Here is a 17,865-nt window from a genome sequence, read left to right as displayed (position 1 = left end):
ATTTATACGAACATATTTATCTTCAACCTTTCTACTTAAATTCGGTAGTCTTATTATATTTTATTTATATTTAGTTTGTATATTTAATACAGAATTCTGTCTCCATTCTAAGCTTATATTCAATTCATTTTTATTTATTAAATACTTATACCAGTCTGGGCCCTTTTGAATTTTTTTCATTTACCTAATATTAAGTTTTATAATTCTTAATAGCCAATATGTGTTTATACATTTTTCAACGATCACTGAATTCAATTGACTGTGAGTGCTGTACCCTATTTATTTTATTGATAATATTTTAAGTTCTTTGATTTATTTGAATCTTTTGATACTAATAACTTCTCTATCCTTCAACTGATCTCTGATAACATTCTAATTATGCTTTCGTTTGTTTATTTCTTAATCTTTTTGATATATTCTTAACAGACTAAAGTCTCAGTTTTTAACATTGGTGTAACTATGGGGGGAATCAAAAGGGTCTTTAGCGCCCATTGTTGTCTAACTATAATTATATTATTATGATAGTAAAATACTAATCATTTTATTTTAAAAAAAATTTTAAACCATTATAACTATGACTTAGGTCATAATATTAATTTGTTATAAATTATTACGTGTTCATATATTTCTTTGGCTTAACACATTTAGAGGATTTGATTCCAAAAAAATTGAAATACAATAATGTTTTAATTACCTACCTACTTATAAACCATTTTTAGCAATTTGGGGAATAATATCAAAAATGTGGTTAAGATGGGAATGCAACATAATATTATTATTAATATAAAATAGTATTACTATAGATATGCTTTTTTGTTTTTATATCATTAATATGAAGTGTGTTGAAATGGGTATAAAATGTTTTTGAGTAGCTATTGTTGTTGAAGTATAACTTTACAATGTCATGTAATTGTAATAGTAGTAGTTGGTGTGATGGGGGTCACAATTCTATGATGTATTTACAATACTAACACTGCACGTTTTAGGGGTCTAGTAGACTAGTTGCACCTATGGCTTACATAATTTTATGGTACCTCGTTAATTGAATTGTTTCCTAACCAACCTAACCAACGCTTGTCCCCACCAGACTTCTTCCCATTTTAGTATCTTATATACGTTTTTTATTTGACATACATCGAAATATACATATACGTCCGGTACTATAACTCTTCCAGTCACAACAAAAATGATCATAATATAATATCTATGTAAAATGGTAGTTCGTGGTAGGAATAGAAACGTATATGCATTCTCAAGTTACCATATTACCTTTTTATATTATTTAGTATTCAGTCCACACATCAGTGTTTGGCAACTTCCTTATAAAAAAAGGAATTCATTCAGTTCTTTGTTCTTCAAAAAAAAATAAAAGAATTCGTTTGTTTTTATAATTGACCTCCCTGAATGGGCTGAATGTGACACCAATAGATGACAAGCAATAACTCTACACTATTATTTTTGAGTATACGTAGAATCATCATTGATTTTAGAATATATTATTCAATACTCGATTTCATCAATCCATCCTGTTTTTGATATTACAATCAAATAATCAATAATGGTACCGTAATAATAAATTATTATAAACAGCAACACGACATGTACGTACTCAAATAGCCTATCCATAACGCCGCGTTACAATAATTTTGAAGTATCACAATAACTAAAACAATGATGGTTTTCGAACTTTCCATTCTTCATATCAACGTTTACCCGTGTCAAGTGCACTGGTTTTTGTCACGTCATTTACTATGATGGTTCACCTGGATAATAATAATTAGATAATAGAAATTGACTTAGACATTATGAAACTAAAACTGACTTATGTATATTGTATACTATTTATCATATATGGGCATGATATTTGGCTCCAATATATTTTGAACCAATCATCCACTCGTAAAATATATATATTAAAAAAAAAAAAAACGATTTTCCAAAAATCTTCGGCAACACCCGCAATGCAATCCTTCAATCATGCGATGTTTGGGGGGGGGGCAAAATTGTCACCTGAAAATGAAATTAAGAGGGATAGAGCTTTCTGAAAAAAAATGTGTGTACTTAGTATGCAACATATGAAGTGAAACTTTTTTCAGAGCCACAATCAGAGTGAGATGGATAATTCGGGACAGTCTGTCTCTACCTATCGTAAATAATGTTTTTTATCAGTACTACAATATATAAATTACGAGTTATAATTACTGCATAATGGTAAGAGCTACTATAAAATATGAAATTTTATTTATTTTATTTATCCTGCAGACTTTTTTCCGCCTGAAAAACCATTACATTGGTTTGCAGATTGCTTGAAACGCACATTGCTTGGCTCTTGCACATTATTCCGATCATTTATTTATATAAAGATATTTCTTCCACGAAAATATTTTCATGGAAAAATCTATTTCAGAAATATTCAAACTTCCCCCCCCCCTTCTAGGCTCCAACCAGTCAAAACTTTACAGACATTTTTCTAATACACTCTCCGTAAAAAAATTTCACTTCAATTGTCATTGTCTAGAATGTCTAGATGGACGGTATTATAATAAAATACGATACAAGTACGAGAGAAAAGTCTACTTTCAAGGACCAATAACACATTCGTAGCATTGAAGCAGGTACGAAAAAAATTAATATTAAACATGTTTTCATTCGTATATCTATTATACTAACAACCAATACGTTTGTATTTCGTTTCGTTGCTAACGAATAAAAATAACTTTATTCTATCGAACAAAAAAAAAAAAACACGCTAGACACTTTTTTCGAGTACAAAATTCAATGATAATGCATATAAGTACAAATTTTACTAAAAATCTATGCAGTAATAAACAAATTTAAATAACACATATTATAATATTATCTCACTGTAAATTATAAGCACGCTCGCAGTAAATTCCCATTTGGTTTATCACATATTTTATATTATGGTCAAGCCCGAGTTCGGGACAAATGTCCGAAATCTGCGTAGAATCTATGAACCTTATAACTATGGACGAAATCTGATGGCGAATAATAATTCCAATCACAGCGCAACGTCTGTTTTATGCCACGCGATGTTTACATTGGCAGTAAGCAGAATTCGAAAAATTCAAAATAATATAAATAAAAAAAACATATCAGTGGCGTATTATTATTTTTAGGGGGGGGGGGGGGGTACTTCCACTCTGGACACCCGCTGACTTTAAAAAAAACAGTCCTGAATGTTGGTATTATCATTTATTTCATATTTTTCATTTTAGTTTATTATTATGTATTATTTATATTCATTAAATGTTGCAGAACACCCCTCGAAAAATCATCATCCTGCAAAATACGCCACTGATAGGTACATATAATAATACTTCAGATCGCTCGGTAGATGTGGAATTTCATTCACCAAACTGCACGTCCGGTAATCGATAGCTATATAGTGTTTACAATGTTTATATATAGGTAGGGAACTACTGGATTTTAACCACCACGGTAATAATAGGTAATTACCGCGAATACCAATTATACCATCAGCTATAAAATATATTTAGAAATGTTCTTTATACGTACACGAACAATTATTGTTACTGTTACGTCCTTATAAAATATAATTATAACATGTATCATAGTATTTAATTTGCCTTAATCAGTTATCGAAGTAGACATTTATTTCTTAATACATAATATATATATAACGTAATTACGTAAATATTAATATTTGTCTGTGAGTACCTATCTAATACTAATATAATTTTGATTTATTTCTATAAACAATTTAAATTTAGTTGGTAGATACCTTTAGCAAAATGTTTCACAAAAAAAATAATAACGTACGATTAATTTTTCTTTTGTTTCGGAATATGAAATTAAAAATGTCATGGAAAAATTAATTTATGATTAGAAATTATTTGTAAAAAAATGTCATTGCTTTCAATATTGTTTTATTACGACTTCAAAATATGTAAAAAAATATTTTTGAAAATCATTATAACACTAATACTTTTTGAAATTATCTGAGTTTATTGTTAAAATAATCAAGATTTTCAAAAAGAAGAATTCGATACATATCGACTGAGAATAGTTACCGACTCGTATCGAAGTCTAAGCCCGATACAAGTCGGTACGTATCACTTGTATATTGCACGATGTAACTTCACTAACTTCTTGAACCTTGAACACTCAAAATTAAATCGATGCGTATCGATACACTATGATTTCTTCCTTGAAAATCTTGAAACACCCTTAACTTATATTAGAACCTTATAGTCAAGTCAGTATACTCAGTATGATAGTATGTTCGTGAAGTAAGATGTGAATAAAAATAAACATTTGATACAAGAATAAGGTACCTATACTGGCTATACTTTATTAAAATCATTCTATTTTTTTCAGGTGATTATTATAGCGGTAATATTTGGGACCATTATTGAATACAGGTGTATGTTGAATATTTATTGGAAAACCTTTTTGAAAATTAAAATAGAAATTTTAAACAAAATGGTTAGTTTGATCATTAATCCGTAATCCGTTATATGCAATATAATGAATTGAACGAATAGTAATGTATATTATTATAGTACCTAACATTAGTAACCATTGTGTGGATATGTGGATACAAGTATACCACTTAGACTAGTTATGTATTTATAGCAATTACATAGGTACAATATATACTCTATCTAATAGTTAATAATATTACTGCAGCCATTTACTGAACTGGTCATTTATTTCATAATGAATCGACAATAATTCCCATATTTTTGTTTTCCTATGTGGTCACTAAAATAAATTTACTATAAATTATTACCTAAATAAGCGTACATTAAATATTATACAAACTTCTTCTTTTTTTTTTTTTTTTTTTTAAGTGTTTCTGACATACAAGGTTATCGAACTTATTGATATAATATAAATTTTTAACATGAAGTTGTTAAGCGTAAATTAATTACAATATATACAGTAAATTACAGATGAATAAATAAATAATAAAATATGACATCATAATAATTAGTTAATCTAGGTGTTTTTTTTTTTGTATATCTTATTGGTGTTGAGAAAGGGCATCATGAGGACGTCCGCGCTTGAGACGCCGGAGGGTAGGCTTTATAAAAACTAAATGCAATACCCACATATTATTATAATACTTACATGTAAATAAATAATAATGTGTAGGTAATAGAAAATAGTATATGATATATTTTTTTGTAACACTGTAAACAAGATCCAACTACATACTAGATATTATATATTATTAATTATTGACGTCCACGTTTACTATATTTTGTTGTATTTCTAACTTATCGATAATAAAATTAATTTATCTGCGTTATTGTTTCAGATATTGAAAGAGAACACAGTGTTATCATTCTTGAAATATCTAAATGACGGAGAAAAAGCATTTGGTATTATAACTTTCATAAATGTTGCCGTCTATCTAGCCTGGAATGTTACAAAATGGAACTCCATAATGCTTAAATATTTCATAATTGATGAAGGTAAGCCCTTATACCTATGTATCTCGTTAATTATATAATTCCAAATACTAGATAAGTTGATTTTAGGATTATATATAAAAAAAAATAGTCCATTACGTTAAAGTGCAGTAGTCATACATGACTACATTATTTATTTATTTTTAGTAACGGGTGGACCATTTTACAAAAATTTAACGTTCAACATAATAATAATCCATAGAATACATCACTTAAATATATATACAACAATAATGATGATAAAATAAATAAGTATTAAATACAAATTGTAAAATGGTAAAAAGTTATCTAAATATCCTAGGTACTTATATAATATGTTTAAAGACTTGTACGTATTTAAAATAATGGACCCGTTATTATTTTTATGTGTAAACCAAAAATCAATGACTAGTTCAAAAACAAATTCACATTTTGATTGTAATTCGATTATAATAAAATAAATGATATATTTTAGATAAGCCAAATTCAGTTTGGTCACATTTATTTAGTGCATTCAGTCACACTTCATTATGGAGTTTAACAGCTAACGTTGTTTATTTATATTATCCGTTGTGTAAATTAAGTAAGTTTTTTTCTAAATGACGAGTTGGTACAATTTATTATAAATCATATATTTTGTTTAATGTATATAATATTGTTTGCATTAGTACATAATTCAAAATTTAAATAATAAAATAACATGTAATTTGAATAAATATAAATGAAAATATAATTTTAGCTTTAAATTTAAATTTATTTCTAAAAATTCATAAAAAAATCATGAAAGTCATTAGTCATTGTGAATAGGTACATCATTTGTTGCCTGTCATACTGTCATAATATAGTGTCATCTACAGTTTATATTTTGAATATCAGTACATAATAACTAATATAATATATCTAACTATAGTAACTATATATAAATATGTATGTTAAAATTAATATAAATAATTAATTTGTAGTACCTAAACTTTATCAGTAAAACGATGGAAAATAAATATATAAAAATCTTATATTATTTATACCTACTAATAGAATAGGTATTTTTCATAGTTATTGACATTATTGCTATCCGTGGAAAAATGTACCAATATAAACATAACATAAATAATAATAATATATCTGTATATAATACAAGCATATAGTATGATAAGGTCATTTATATTAGAGTTTCACATTTTAAATTATAAATATATGTACATATATTTAATATTATAGGATTTGTACAAGCGTGGCCGATATCCACATTTTCGCCTTATATGGGAATTGAAGAATTTTTCGTCATGTATATTAGTGCGTGCTTGTTTTCTTCTTTGTCTAAAATTTACATTGAACAACATCTTAACGTGTCCAGCAGTAGACACGGAGCTGTAAGTGAAAGTTAAATAGTTAATTTATGTTTGATATTAATATGATTAATTTGGATATATTACCTATATAATATAGCCATACAGGTATTGTGTAGTTACCTATGTTATGTGTGTCAATATTATAAATTATACCTTTCTAATATATCGTCAGAAACGTTTAAAACACATTTTTTTTCTGGTTTATAATATTTTCCGCGTGCTATTATCGCCGGAAGTCTGGACCAATATCTGCAGTGTTTGGATATGTTGCAATGGGTTTTCCGAACCGTAAACTATTAACGATATCAATGTTTTTCCGAGATGAACGTATTAATGTCATCGTCACAGTATTCGAAGTAAAAACAATGGTTTATTAAACAAAATTATTGATAAATAATGTAATGAAAACTAAATAACTATCAGGCTTTGCTGTGTCTGTTTCTTCTGGTTATCTTGATTGTTTTCGTACTGAAGTTCTCGTGGATCAACTCAATTAGTATAATTTATGGATGTTCTTTTGGAATGTAAGTAACAACAACTGTCACTATTATAATCTATATTTAAATTTACTTGAAGATGGCAGGAACATTTAATGATTTTGAATGCATTTATTTATTATTGGTAATAAATTCCTCATTAAATTAAATACATCTCATATCTTACATTTATTTATGAGCGTAAGTTGTTGTATCAGACTTTAACTTAATAATGATCGCAATAATGCAAACATTAAAAATATATTGTATGATTTAAATTTTTATATTAACGTCACCTAATTTATTGTTTTTATATTTAAACAAGCATCATATTGTAAATTAAAATAACTATTGTTTATTATTTGAAATTTATCTTTTTTTTCTTTATACAGTTTTTGGTATAAATTAGGATCGAAAATCATTTGGAACAACAGGAAATACCTAACGAATATTCTTGAAAACAATTACTACATGTAAATGTGGAAGTTTACATAGTAACCTGTGGTATAATATATTAATATTATATATTCATTGAATTAGATAGAAAAAATTTTATATGACGCATAGCAATAAAATAAATGTTAAAATTCACATGGCATATTTTATTTTGCCGACAGTGACTTCCATCTCTCCGGTATGGTCTAGTGGCTAGGATACCTGGCTCTCACCCAGGAGGCTCGGGTTCGATTCCCGGTACCGGAATATACATTTTTAGAATTTTTTACTCCATCAAAGCGTCGTTCATACTATAGATGAAAAAATAGTAAATTATTATATTATTATTTGTTAAAAAATTTAAGGTTGAAAGAAAATTATTGGCAACAGCAGTTCCTCCTCCAGTTTTCTTTAAGTAAATATATATAAATGTAGAAAAAAAGCCAATAAATGGGTAAATAATAAATATAATTATTATGTTATCTTTACAATTACAATATTTTATAGTGTTAGCATGATGCTGTAGTATATCAATTATATTATATAATCTATATTGGTGTTTATGAAATAAAATATAAATGTTTGACTATACTGCAAAATAATTTGCATATTTTAATGATTTTAACGAATTTTCGAGTAAGTACATCTGTGACTTTTCATCTATTGTTTGTATTTTCAATGACATATTATGATTTATGATTAACCTTAAGTAAATAAATATCTATCTATCCTACCTCCTTTAAAATATATCACGCCTTTTATAACTTTTAGGGCCCGTATTACAATAGTTGAACTCCGGTTAAACCACGGAATTCGGCCGGTAAAATCAGTGGTTCAAGCATAACCGAGGTTTAAACTATGATTGTAAAACATAATATAAATAATATAAATTAACATTACAATTGTTGGTTTCCACTTCAACGATTTTCATAATTGGTTAAAATCAAACCAATTACTCAAATGTGAAAAATTGAAACTGCAGATGTAAATAATTTGAACATAATTATGAATAGTAATAAAGATTGTAATAAATAATGTACCTATTTTACCTATATTGTACACTGCCACACCGGGCAACACTTAATGCTTGCATGAAGTAAATAAAACAATATAATATATTGTATATTTAAATTTTATATACACCTCATCTTAATCAGTATTTACAAAGATTCAAGACAATTAATTGTCTTGCAAAGAAAGCTAATGCTAAATCGCTAACTCAGTTATTCAAATTCTATTCAAATTGAATAATAAAAAAGGTATTACCTAATTACATTGTATTTGTATACTACGTATAATAAGTTATCAGTCGTTTCTACTTTCTAGAGCACTTACCTTTATGATATGTATGGCTAATAAATTACGTTCATTATTTTTCTTGTCAACATAATACACTTCCATAATCCAGGAGTAAACATATTATTCAATATACGAGTATATGAATGTTTCTTATGGTAAGTATTGAAATTTGAAATTGATTAATTACACGGTCGTGTACATAATATAGTATTAAACATAATACCTCTTATTTATACTCAATAATTATCTTTTACTTTACATATAACGACCAACGCCCAGGTTCCTAATTCAATTTTTTTTTTTAAATTATATTTTTTATATACTCCCCGTAGTTTCAAAGAACTTTTATTTCTTACATCTTGAACTTGCACAGCTCTTGTTATATGTTGATAATGTAGGGAGGTTTACTGCACAATTCAGTAGATATTGCATTATTTGATTTCAGGAGTATGATAGTCTCATGGCATTATTTTGGTTATTTTCTTAAAGAGTATTTTAAATTAACTATAAATATTTTAGTCAAGACACCATACCTATTATAGCTACTATACAGTTTCTATTACTATTAAATATAAGAAATTAAAAATGTAGAGTACAATATACTATTTATATTTTATATCATATAATAATTAGTGTGCCTTTATAATTTTTCTTTCCAAAAGGGGACAATCTAAAAGTTTTTAAGAATTAAATTATACTAACACAGTGTTATCTAAACCTAAATGGATGAATTATAAAACATTTAACTATTACTTAATTATTATACTGATTAATTTTACTTTTATATGGCATTAATGTTTGTAAAAAATAAAATAAAATTTGAATATTTTCTATAAAAGTTTCCAAGTACCTATATATATATAACTATATAAGTATTTCTTATAATGTTGGGTATTAAAATTTATGAGTTATGATTGATTATCCGTGTAATAATAATTATATATTGATTGTAGCATAATGGTCTTAATATATTCTTTCTCAATGCTACACATTGTAATGTGTATATCTTATAACGGTATACGCCTTATTCACATAGATATATTTAATGGAGGGATCCAGATAGGGTCTAAAAAAATTTTTTCACTTCGCTCGAACTATGACTTTTATTTATCTCTTTACAATATACTAAATTAAAAACAATTAATTATTTTAACATTTAATAGTCTAATAGTACATCTATTTTACATTTTTTTTAAATTTGTTTAAAGTATTTTCCAAAGGTTGGATTTGTTTTCACTATTTGCAGCAATAGCTGGTCTACATAATTTGGTTCTAGTATCTTCTGCAGATCTATGATTAACCATCCATGATTTCACATAGTCTTTGGGGTCCCATTTTTCTAGTGGAGGACCAATAATATTAATAAACATTAAATTGGAAATATTCTTCATGGTAAGCCTTGCTCTTAGTTTAGTACATATGTTGTTCATTAAGCTGAACCCTCTTTCACATTCCGCTGTTGAAACAGGAAATGTTTTATAAAAATTATCAAATTCTGGCATAATATCTTTTGGTTAAACTGTTGGATCATGAATTAGTTGCCTGATTCCATTTATTGCATTTTCCTGGTTGGGCATAAAGCGTTTACATAAACGTTTAACCTCGGTTTCTCCAAATCGTATGTCAATATTTTCTGGCCAGTTGGTTATATCCATTATTTGCATATCTTGAATAATCATATCATCTTGTTCATTTTCGAGCAATCTAGATTTTAAGTTGTTAATTAGACTAGTAAGAAATTGACTTTGATTAATTCTAATAATTTTTGTATTAGTGAAAAGATGAATATTTTTGAACTTCAACTTACCTATGTAGTATTATCCTATTATTATCTCTAACTTTCATAATACAACAAAATGATTGATGGGGGGAATAAAATATAATTAATACTTTAAGTACCTAATACCTACCTTTTACCTACCTAACCTTTATGACAATTTGAGTTTTTTTAGCATATAACTCTGTAAATAATAATCCAAAATAGATTTTCCTGTGATTAAACTGTAGAGTATAGACTATTAATATAACTAAACTTAATTTTAAAAAAATGTTCCTAAAATATCAAGTGTACACTTTTAGTTTTGAGATCTTATTTATAAACCACAATTATTCAATATTTTAAAGATAGCTAGTTGATAGATACATACCTAATTATTCTATATTACTTTTAGACTGAGCAAACATTTATGCAATATTTTGATGATGGAATGGGACCAAATGAAGCTTGTAGATTTCATGAAAATCAAAAGTCCATTAAAACTACTAGCTAATGGATCTGTTAATCCAATTAAAAATACTGTGTATCATCTACACAATGTTTGGAGAAACCTAAATTTTGGTATAATAATAATTCATATTAATATATGAAAAAGCGCGGCAATTTGAAATCAACCAATAAGAGCGCCGTATTTGAAACCCGCACTGTGGCGTCTAAGGTTTCTTATATCGTAAACCGTCCATATGTTCTCCTGGTACATTTTTAAAAGAATCTAATACTCTAATTGTTCTATTGATATGTTTTTGACCATTAATGAGTGTTGTGGAACGATTTTGTAGCTGTTTTGACAAAATGGTTAATTCTTGAAGACAATCACACATTAGAGCTAAGTCGGTTAAAAATTCTGGACTAGCTAATCTTGATTTTAAACCATGATACTTTCTTCTTGCTTTAGAGTCTCTTTGAGTATCTTCTGATGCCTCAGAAAAATGTTTACATAACGCCGGGAACATTCTCCAAACAACATTGACAGCTTTCCAGCTGCTGGCTACCCAACGAACATCTAGAACGCATCCCACTTTCAAAAATAATACATCTAAATCATTACAGTTATCTTTTAGCTCTTTTTGGTTTTTGGGTGATGCGTTATACAACACGTAAAGTCCATCTATAAACGATTTAAAATGATTAGTGGCTCCCACATCTTTTATTGAATCGTTAACTGCTAGTTCTAATCTGTGATTTAAACAATGGCAACTAAAAATAAGTGGGTAAATATTTTTTAAACGTTTAGCCACACAGTATCTTTAATCGTGATTACAAGGCTGATAAGTGATAACCTTGATTTTTAAATGATAATAATTGTTCGTAAAAATATAAAATATTCGTTACGTCCTATATTAGGTACAATTCACGCTCAAAATATAGGTATTTTACAATAATTCATATATCATTTAAAATTTCCATCTAGGGTATACGGTAGATACGGCCGTATACCCGCGTATCATTAATTTGTCATAAGCTATACGCCATGGATACAAATAGCATATTGGGTATACGCCGTATACCCCCCCAATACACCACTGCTTATAACTAAAATTATGAACATTTACATGGTAAAAATGTATTTCTTGAATATGGGACAAAAGTGAGACAACAGTCACCTAATATGGGATGTCTGGTGGTCTGTTACATCAATATAATATTAACTGCGATGTGCACTCTAAATTACTATTTACCTGTATACCAAGCTTACTTCTTTATTTATGATTCAGCTATACCTAAAAGTAAGCCATAAGGTGATAATAGTTATTGCAGTGTAGGTCAAAATGAAAAGACGGATTATTCAAAATTAAATATCAATCATCCAATCCACTTTGATATACTTTATAATAAATAGCCAACACCATAGCAAATTAATTTGGTATGACTTATAATATATAATATATTTATTATTTTCTATTATTCTATAGATAAATATAATTTCGTTTTGAGTGCGAACTCTCTCAAATCCACTTCCTTATAAAACAGGCGTTGCTTAGGGTAGTATATTGGCTCCAAAAATTTTTTAAATATTTACATAGGACATTCCATAGTTTTCCACACTGAACAAAACATTTTTGCTACTTTTACTGACTATCCAGTATTATTCCAACAAATATCGACCTGACCGACTCTGGCGCACTCCAAACACACTTTAATGAACTCTAAAACTGGTTCAATCTGTAGAGAATTATATCCGAACAAATCAGCGCACACAATTTTATGTCTACGACCAATCTCTGACCCCCACTATTAACCTATAGTATATTGGTAAATATATTTATGGGTATAATATACGCACTAATAAAATAGGCATGTATTTAAAAAAATGTTCTCGCTTTGCTCGACATTTTATCTCCCATTGCTTGAACAAAATGAATGAATCCCTAATACGTTTAGAATTTAAATGTTATAAAATTAAAAATTAATGTTCCCTGGTAAATCAGCAATCTCTCCCTCCATTCTGACATAAAAATCCTAACCATTCATTCACATTAGCCAATAGCCTTCCACAATAACTATTTTAAACTATTTCATACAAATATAATCAACCATTCAATCCCCTTCTATCACGCCGTCCAGACGTCCGCAGTCTTGTATACTTGTATACCGTCCACCAGTGCCGGTGCAAGGTTTTGCGGGGCCGGGGGCAGACTTTTTCATGGCACGTCATAGTAACTTATATTCGTTACTTGCAATTTGTTTCTATTTTATTTAATACTTATCTTCCTAAAAATATTTATGGGAATTTATGTGCACATTACCATAATAACATTTTTTCAGCGAATTATTGTGGAGTTCTGGACGTCGCAGTCGCGCGTTTGGCATTTAAATTTATTTTTACTCTCATTCGTTTACTATAATATTATATATATCCCAGAAAACATTATAACATTTAAATATTATTTGTCAAATATTTGCTAGTTTTTTTTAAAAATTGTACATCATTTCTATAAAACTTTATTTACATTTGCAAATATCAACCAAATGTTTGATAAATGTCATTTGAACCAGATCATATTATTTAATAAAAAATTGAACACAAACTTTGGCCAAATATCGGTCAAAAATTGTACAATATTTTAAAATTAATTGCCCAGAAAACATTTCAACATTTAAATATTATTTGTCAAATATTTACTAATTTTTACTACAGTATTCCTATAAAATTGTATTTACACCTGCAAACATCAAATAAATGTTTGACAAACTTCATTATGTGACACGCACATGTCCCCAACCCCACCCATTTTGAATTTTGAAATTTTTTTCAAGTCAACATTTAGCAGTCAATTAGCAAAAATTTGCAAGACTGTTTCCACAATTTGCAAGCCATTAACTTAATCATAAAACAAAAAAAACTATGGGTGGGGCTGGAGACATATGTCCCAAGCCCCACCCATATCATTAAAAACGCATTATGAAAATTTTCTTGAACCATCAATTAGCAACAATTTGCAATGTAGTCGTGGAAATTTGCAAACAAATATTTCGTCCGTAAAAGAGGTTTCCGAAATTCGCACATGTCCCCAGCCCCACCCCGTACTTGAAAAATGCGATTTTCGACTTGCGTTTCATGTCAACATTTAGCAGCCAATTAGCAACAATTCGCAACGTAGTCGTGGATAAGCGAAGAAGGCAGAAGCTACTAAGAACAATTCAGTACACGACGACGACACTATATACACTTACGCAACTTATCGTTCGACTCCGAACAGAAGAAGAATAGCACGTGGGCTAACTACAAAAGAATAAAAATAAAAAATAAAAAAAGCAACGCTAATACATGGGTGTTGGGCACGAACGGTGTATCGACAGAAACATTTTGTTTTTACACAAACAATAAACTTCGATTACACATTTGCGATATTGTGAGTGTACAGATTGAGAACGCCGATCGTCAGGTGTGCGTGAGCGGATTAACAAAAGTTGTACGCAGATATCGAGGTCGGGCGAGAATGGAAACTACTCAAACGAGTTGGTTGACAAAAATGGAAATACAAAATCGATGCACGAAAAGCAGGCTACGTCGAGCCAAACGAAAGAGACGCGCTCGCGGTGGCGAAAGAGAAAGAGCCGTGCGCGACTGTTCGTCGCTAGAACAGGTACGTCGGTCGGCAATTTAAGGAATGTAGAGCAACAAAATATAGAACGGTGCGAAATTCGGTTGGACTGCGTATATAACGTGTGATGGTCGGCAAGTGGAATAAGTGGATCCTCCCGAACGATGAATGATGCTGATTTGAGTCGGTTGATGGCAATCCACGCCGTGACGGTCGACGGACCGTTCGCGTTGAGCGGGGTGAATATTGTATACTCGCCTGAGCATCATGTTGGTGCCGTATACCAACTCGGCCGGTGCTTGTTCGACGCCGGCCGCTTTGACTGCGTGTTGCGCAGCGCGAGTATAGTACGGTAAGCAGCTCGCCGGGTGATTCGTGCGGTGAAAACCTACTACCATAGCGTCGATCAGAGGGTGATACGCGGTGTTCGAATGTGCTGAACGATGCCAAAAAGGTGATCAAAAGTGTAGATGTGAATAACGGATCCTACTCGAACTGTCGGCGTTGACGTCGGACATCACGCCAAACCGTGCAGCCATCCAGTTCGTTATCGTTAAGATCTGCGAGACTGCACATGTTCTCGATCAGCCAACCTGAAGCGCGTGAATCGGTCGACGACGTTTAGTACTTGCTATTAGTACTATTGTATCCCAGTGGCGCCAAAATATATATTTACCTATAACAGCTGTCATAGATGATTTTAGTAGGTAGGAGGGTAACGTTTGTCATTTTAAATATATTACGATATGGATAATTGCATGTATTAGATATTACTGTCAATTGTAAACTAAAAGTTGATAATATTTCATAAAAACTATAAGGTAAGGTAATTATAAGAAATAGGTGGGTGTCAAAATTTTATGTGGAGATGTCTGATGTCATAGGTAAAATTTTGGACTTTGGCGCCACTGGTATCCGATGGACGGTGCAGGTATAAATGTTCTGTATACACTGCAGGAGCTGCGGATCTTTAGCTCGGTCGATTGCCCACTGCCGTAAGTACGGTAGCGCTGTCGTCTCGATGATTTCAAGTGTCGACTGCAGAGCGTTGGGGACGGTGTTGCCCTTAGCCCTTGTCCGCGAAACGTGTTCGTCGCTTCAGAGTTCAGAGTGTTCAGACACTTCAGCTTGTGTATATATATATATATATATATATATACTATATACCTATAGTCGGGTGAATGAAAAGTGGCCGCTGATAACCCACGCGCCTAGCGGTGAATTTTTGTCATTGTATCGGAAAATTATGGAAAAAAGCGCGCGAATTTTGAATTATTAACCATAATGCAATTACATGTTATTCCAATACAAATCAAGAATTTAAATAAAAATATAAGCAATAATAATTTAATTTAATACAGAAGTCATTCAAATGTATGTACAAGTCATATAATATAATACAAATTCAGATCAAATATATAGAAAATAATTTATTTCAATCCAAGAAACTTAAACTAAAGATCGGCCTCAAATATGTCTTCATCATCTTCATCGCCCCAATCGCTATCGTCGTCTTGTAATGTGATAATGATCGGCTCCAACATGACATCCCTTAATATTTCTTTGCTATTATCTTCATCTTGAATTTTTTCCGCGTGTGCAACACACTTCTGCCAATCCTCCTGTGTTACTGCATCCATAGCCGCGTGCGCCAACTTTTCTACGTCTGCCATCTTAAAAGTATTATTTTTTTTAGCTACCTCCCCTTTAACCTGTGCCCAGATCAATTCAATTGGGTTATATTGACAATGGTATGGAGGTAACCTTATCACTTCATGGCCCATTTCCAGTACTATTTCTATCGCTATTTCTATCGTATCGCTTATATAACGAATAAGTTGTTTTACACGCTCACGTAATTCAGACAACCGTTCTTGTGGTGAAAATTCAACATTTTTATTTTTCAGCCACTCTTCAACAACGATTTTTCGACTATTGCTTTTGGGGAAATTATCTTTGAGCATTGAGTGGTAAGATGCATTGTCCATCACAATAACCGACGGCTCTTCGAGGTGGTTCAACATATCAATAAACCATTTTTTAAATACCTCAGCATTCATTGAGGTATGATAGTCACTCTCAAGACTGCTAACGTTAGCTCGAAATATTAATTTGGAATCGCTAACAAACCCATATTTTGCAGACCCTGCGTGGCAAATAATAAGATGACCTCCTTTGCCAGTGGGTACTTTTAAACATTTAAACCTTCGGTATTTTCGTCATTTTGCCATATGCGTGTTCTGCTATGGTTTTGGTTAAACCACGTCTCGTCCAAATAAACGACAGGACGGGTGTCGTTTTGTTCTCGAAGTGTACAAATTTTTCTTAAAAATGCACAACATAGTGCAACAATGTCGTTCCTTTCCATGAGAAATTTCCTTCCATCGTTGCACTTTTTGAAAGAAAATTTCAAATTTTTAAGAAGCGTACGCGTCGACCAAACAGAGCCTTCCCAATTGCACTTCTCCTTTACCTCCGTTAAAACAGTAAGAGCTGTTGGGTACTCACCTTTATTGTAGAACTCCGTGCACTGTTCTACGTACTATGTCTGCATCAAAATCGTCTAATTCAACGGTTTTGCACGTTTAAACTTTTACGCGGAGACTTGAACGAAGCAACTTGTTGTTCTGGATCCAAATTATCCTTACCCTCTTTGCATATGCGCCTCACAGTTCGTTCTGATAATCCACAAGCTTCAGTTGTTACCTTTAGGCTTTGAGCAAACATAGATGGAACAATTTCATTTTGTTTCGATAAGTCTTTTATAAAATTGTACACCGAAAAAATGATTTTTTTGCTCTGACTACGAGTATCACTACTATTGCCGGCCATTATAGAATTTAAAAAAAAACTCTATCTGAAAAACAGTAGTAAATAATAATGTAATGGTTAAATTCACTTTCTGAAGTCAAATGTAACAAAACACAACATAACACGGACAAAAATCGTAGCCGAATGACGAATATCGTGGTAGGGAAGCTGATGTTATGGGTACAATAGTACAATACACATTCCTCATGTAGTTTATATATGTTGTCCCAC

General features: G+C 30.3%; 2 protein-coding genes, 1 non-coding gene and 1 pseudogene across 4 annotated transcripts; 2 read left to right on the top strand and 2 right to left on the bottom strand.

Annotated features, from left to right (window-relative positions):
• Positions 1 to 1,607: 1,607 nt before the first annotated feature.
• On the top strand, positions 1,608 to 8,254 carry LOC149056563 (presenilins-associated rhomboid-like protein, mitochondrial). 2 transcript variants are annotated; one of them, XM_089224151.1, is made up of 8 exons: positions 1,608 to 2,615; positions 4,363 to 4,470; positions 5,309 to 5,465; positions 5,917 to 6,024; positions 6,660 to 6,811; positions 7,027 to 7,146; positions 7,214 to 7,314; positions 7,659 to 8,254. In XM_089224151.1, the coding sequence occupies exons 2-8, from the start codon at positions 4,411 to 4,413 to the stop codon at positions 7,741 to 7,743; spliced, it is 783 nt and encodes a 260-aa protein (XP_089080277.1). In that variant the 5' UTR covers positions 1,608 to 2,615; positions 4,363 to 4,410; the 3' UTR covers positions 7,744 to 8,254. The 2 variants fall into 2 exon arrangements, with proteins under 2 accessions (XP_089080277.1, XP_089080278.1); XM_089224152.1 differs by lacking the exon at positions 5,917 to 6,024.
• On the top strand, positions 7,897 to 7,968 carry TRNAE-CUC (transfer RNA glutamic acid (anticodon CUC)). The gene has a single exon. It is a non-coding gene; the product is annotated as a tRNA-Glu (tRNA).
• A 1,948-nt stretch (positions 8,255 to 10,202) lies between the features above and the next one.
• LOC149056562 (E3 SUMO-protein ligase KIAA1586-like) lies at positions 10,203 to 15,341 on the bottom strand (annotated as a pseudogene).
• Positions 15,342 to 16,277: 936 nt separating this feature from the next.
• Positions 16,278 to 16,883, bottom strand: LOC107166236 (uncharacterized). The gene has a single exon (XM_015524398.2). It carries the CDS (start codon positions 16,881 to 16,883, stop codon positions 16,278 to 16,280), a length of 606 nt encoding a protein of 201 aa, XP_015379884.2.
• Between the last annotated feature and the right edge of the window lie 982 nt (positions 16,884 to 17,865).

Source organism: Diuraphis noxia, unplaced genomic scaffold, assembly GCF_037042655.1.
Source record: "Diuraphis noxia isolate RWA-SAM2 unplaced genomic scaffold, SU_Dnox_SAM2 contig0003, whole genome shotgun sequence".
NCBI classification, from domain to species: domain Eukaryota; kingdom Metazoa; phylum Arthropoda; class Insecta; order Hemiptera; family Aphididae; genus Diuraphis; species Diuraphis noxia.
The sequence above is the reverse complement of the archived record's forward strand: the minus strand, read 5'-3'. Positions and strand labels throughout refer to the sequence as shown.

Coding starts and splice junctions, on each gene's coding strand:
- LOC149056563 (XM_089224151.1), top strand. CDS start 4,411: ATGTTGAATATTTATTGGAAAACCTTTTTGAAAATTAAAATAGAAATT. Junction 5,466..5,916: donor ATATTTCATAATTGATGAAG/GTAAGCCCTTAT, acceptor GATATATTTTAG/ATAAGCCAAATTCAGTTTGG. Junction 6,025..6,659: donor TTATCCGTTGTGTAAATTAA/GTAAGTTTTTTT, acceptor TTAATATTATAG/GATTTGTACAAGCGTGGCCG.
- LOC107166236 (XM_015524398.2), bottom strand. CDS start 16,883: ATGAATGCTGAGGTATTTAAAAAATGGTTTATTGATATGTTGAACCAC.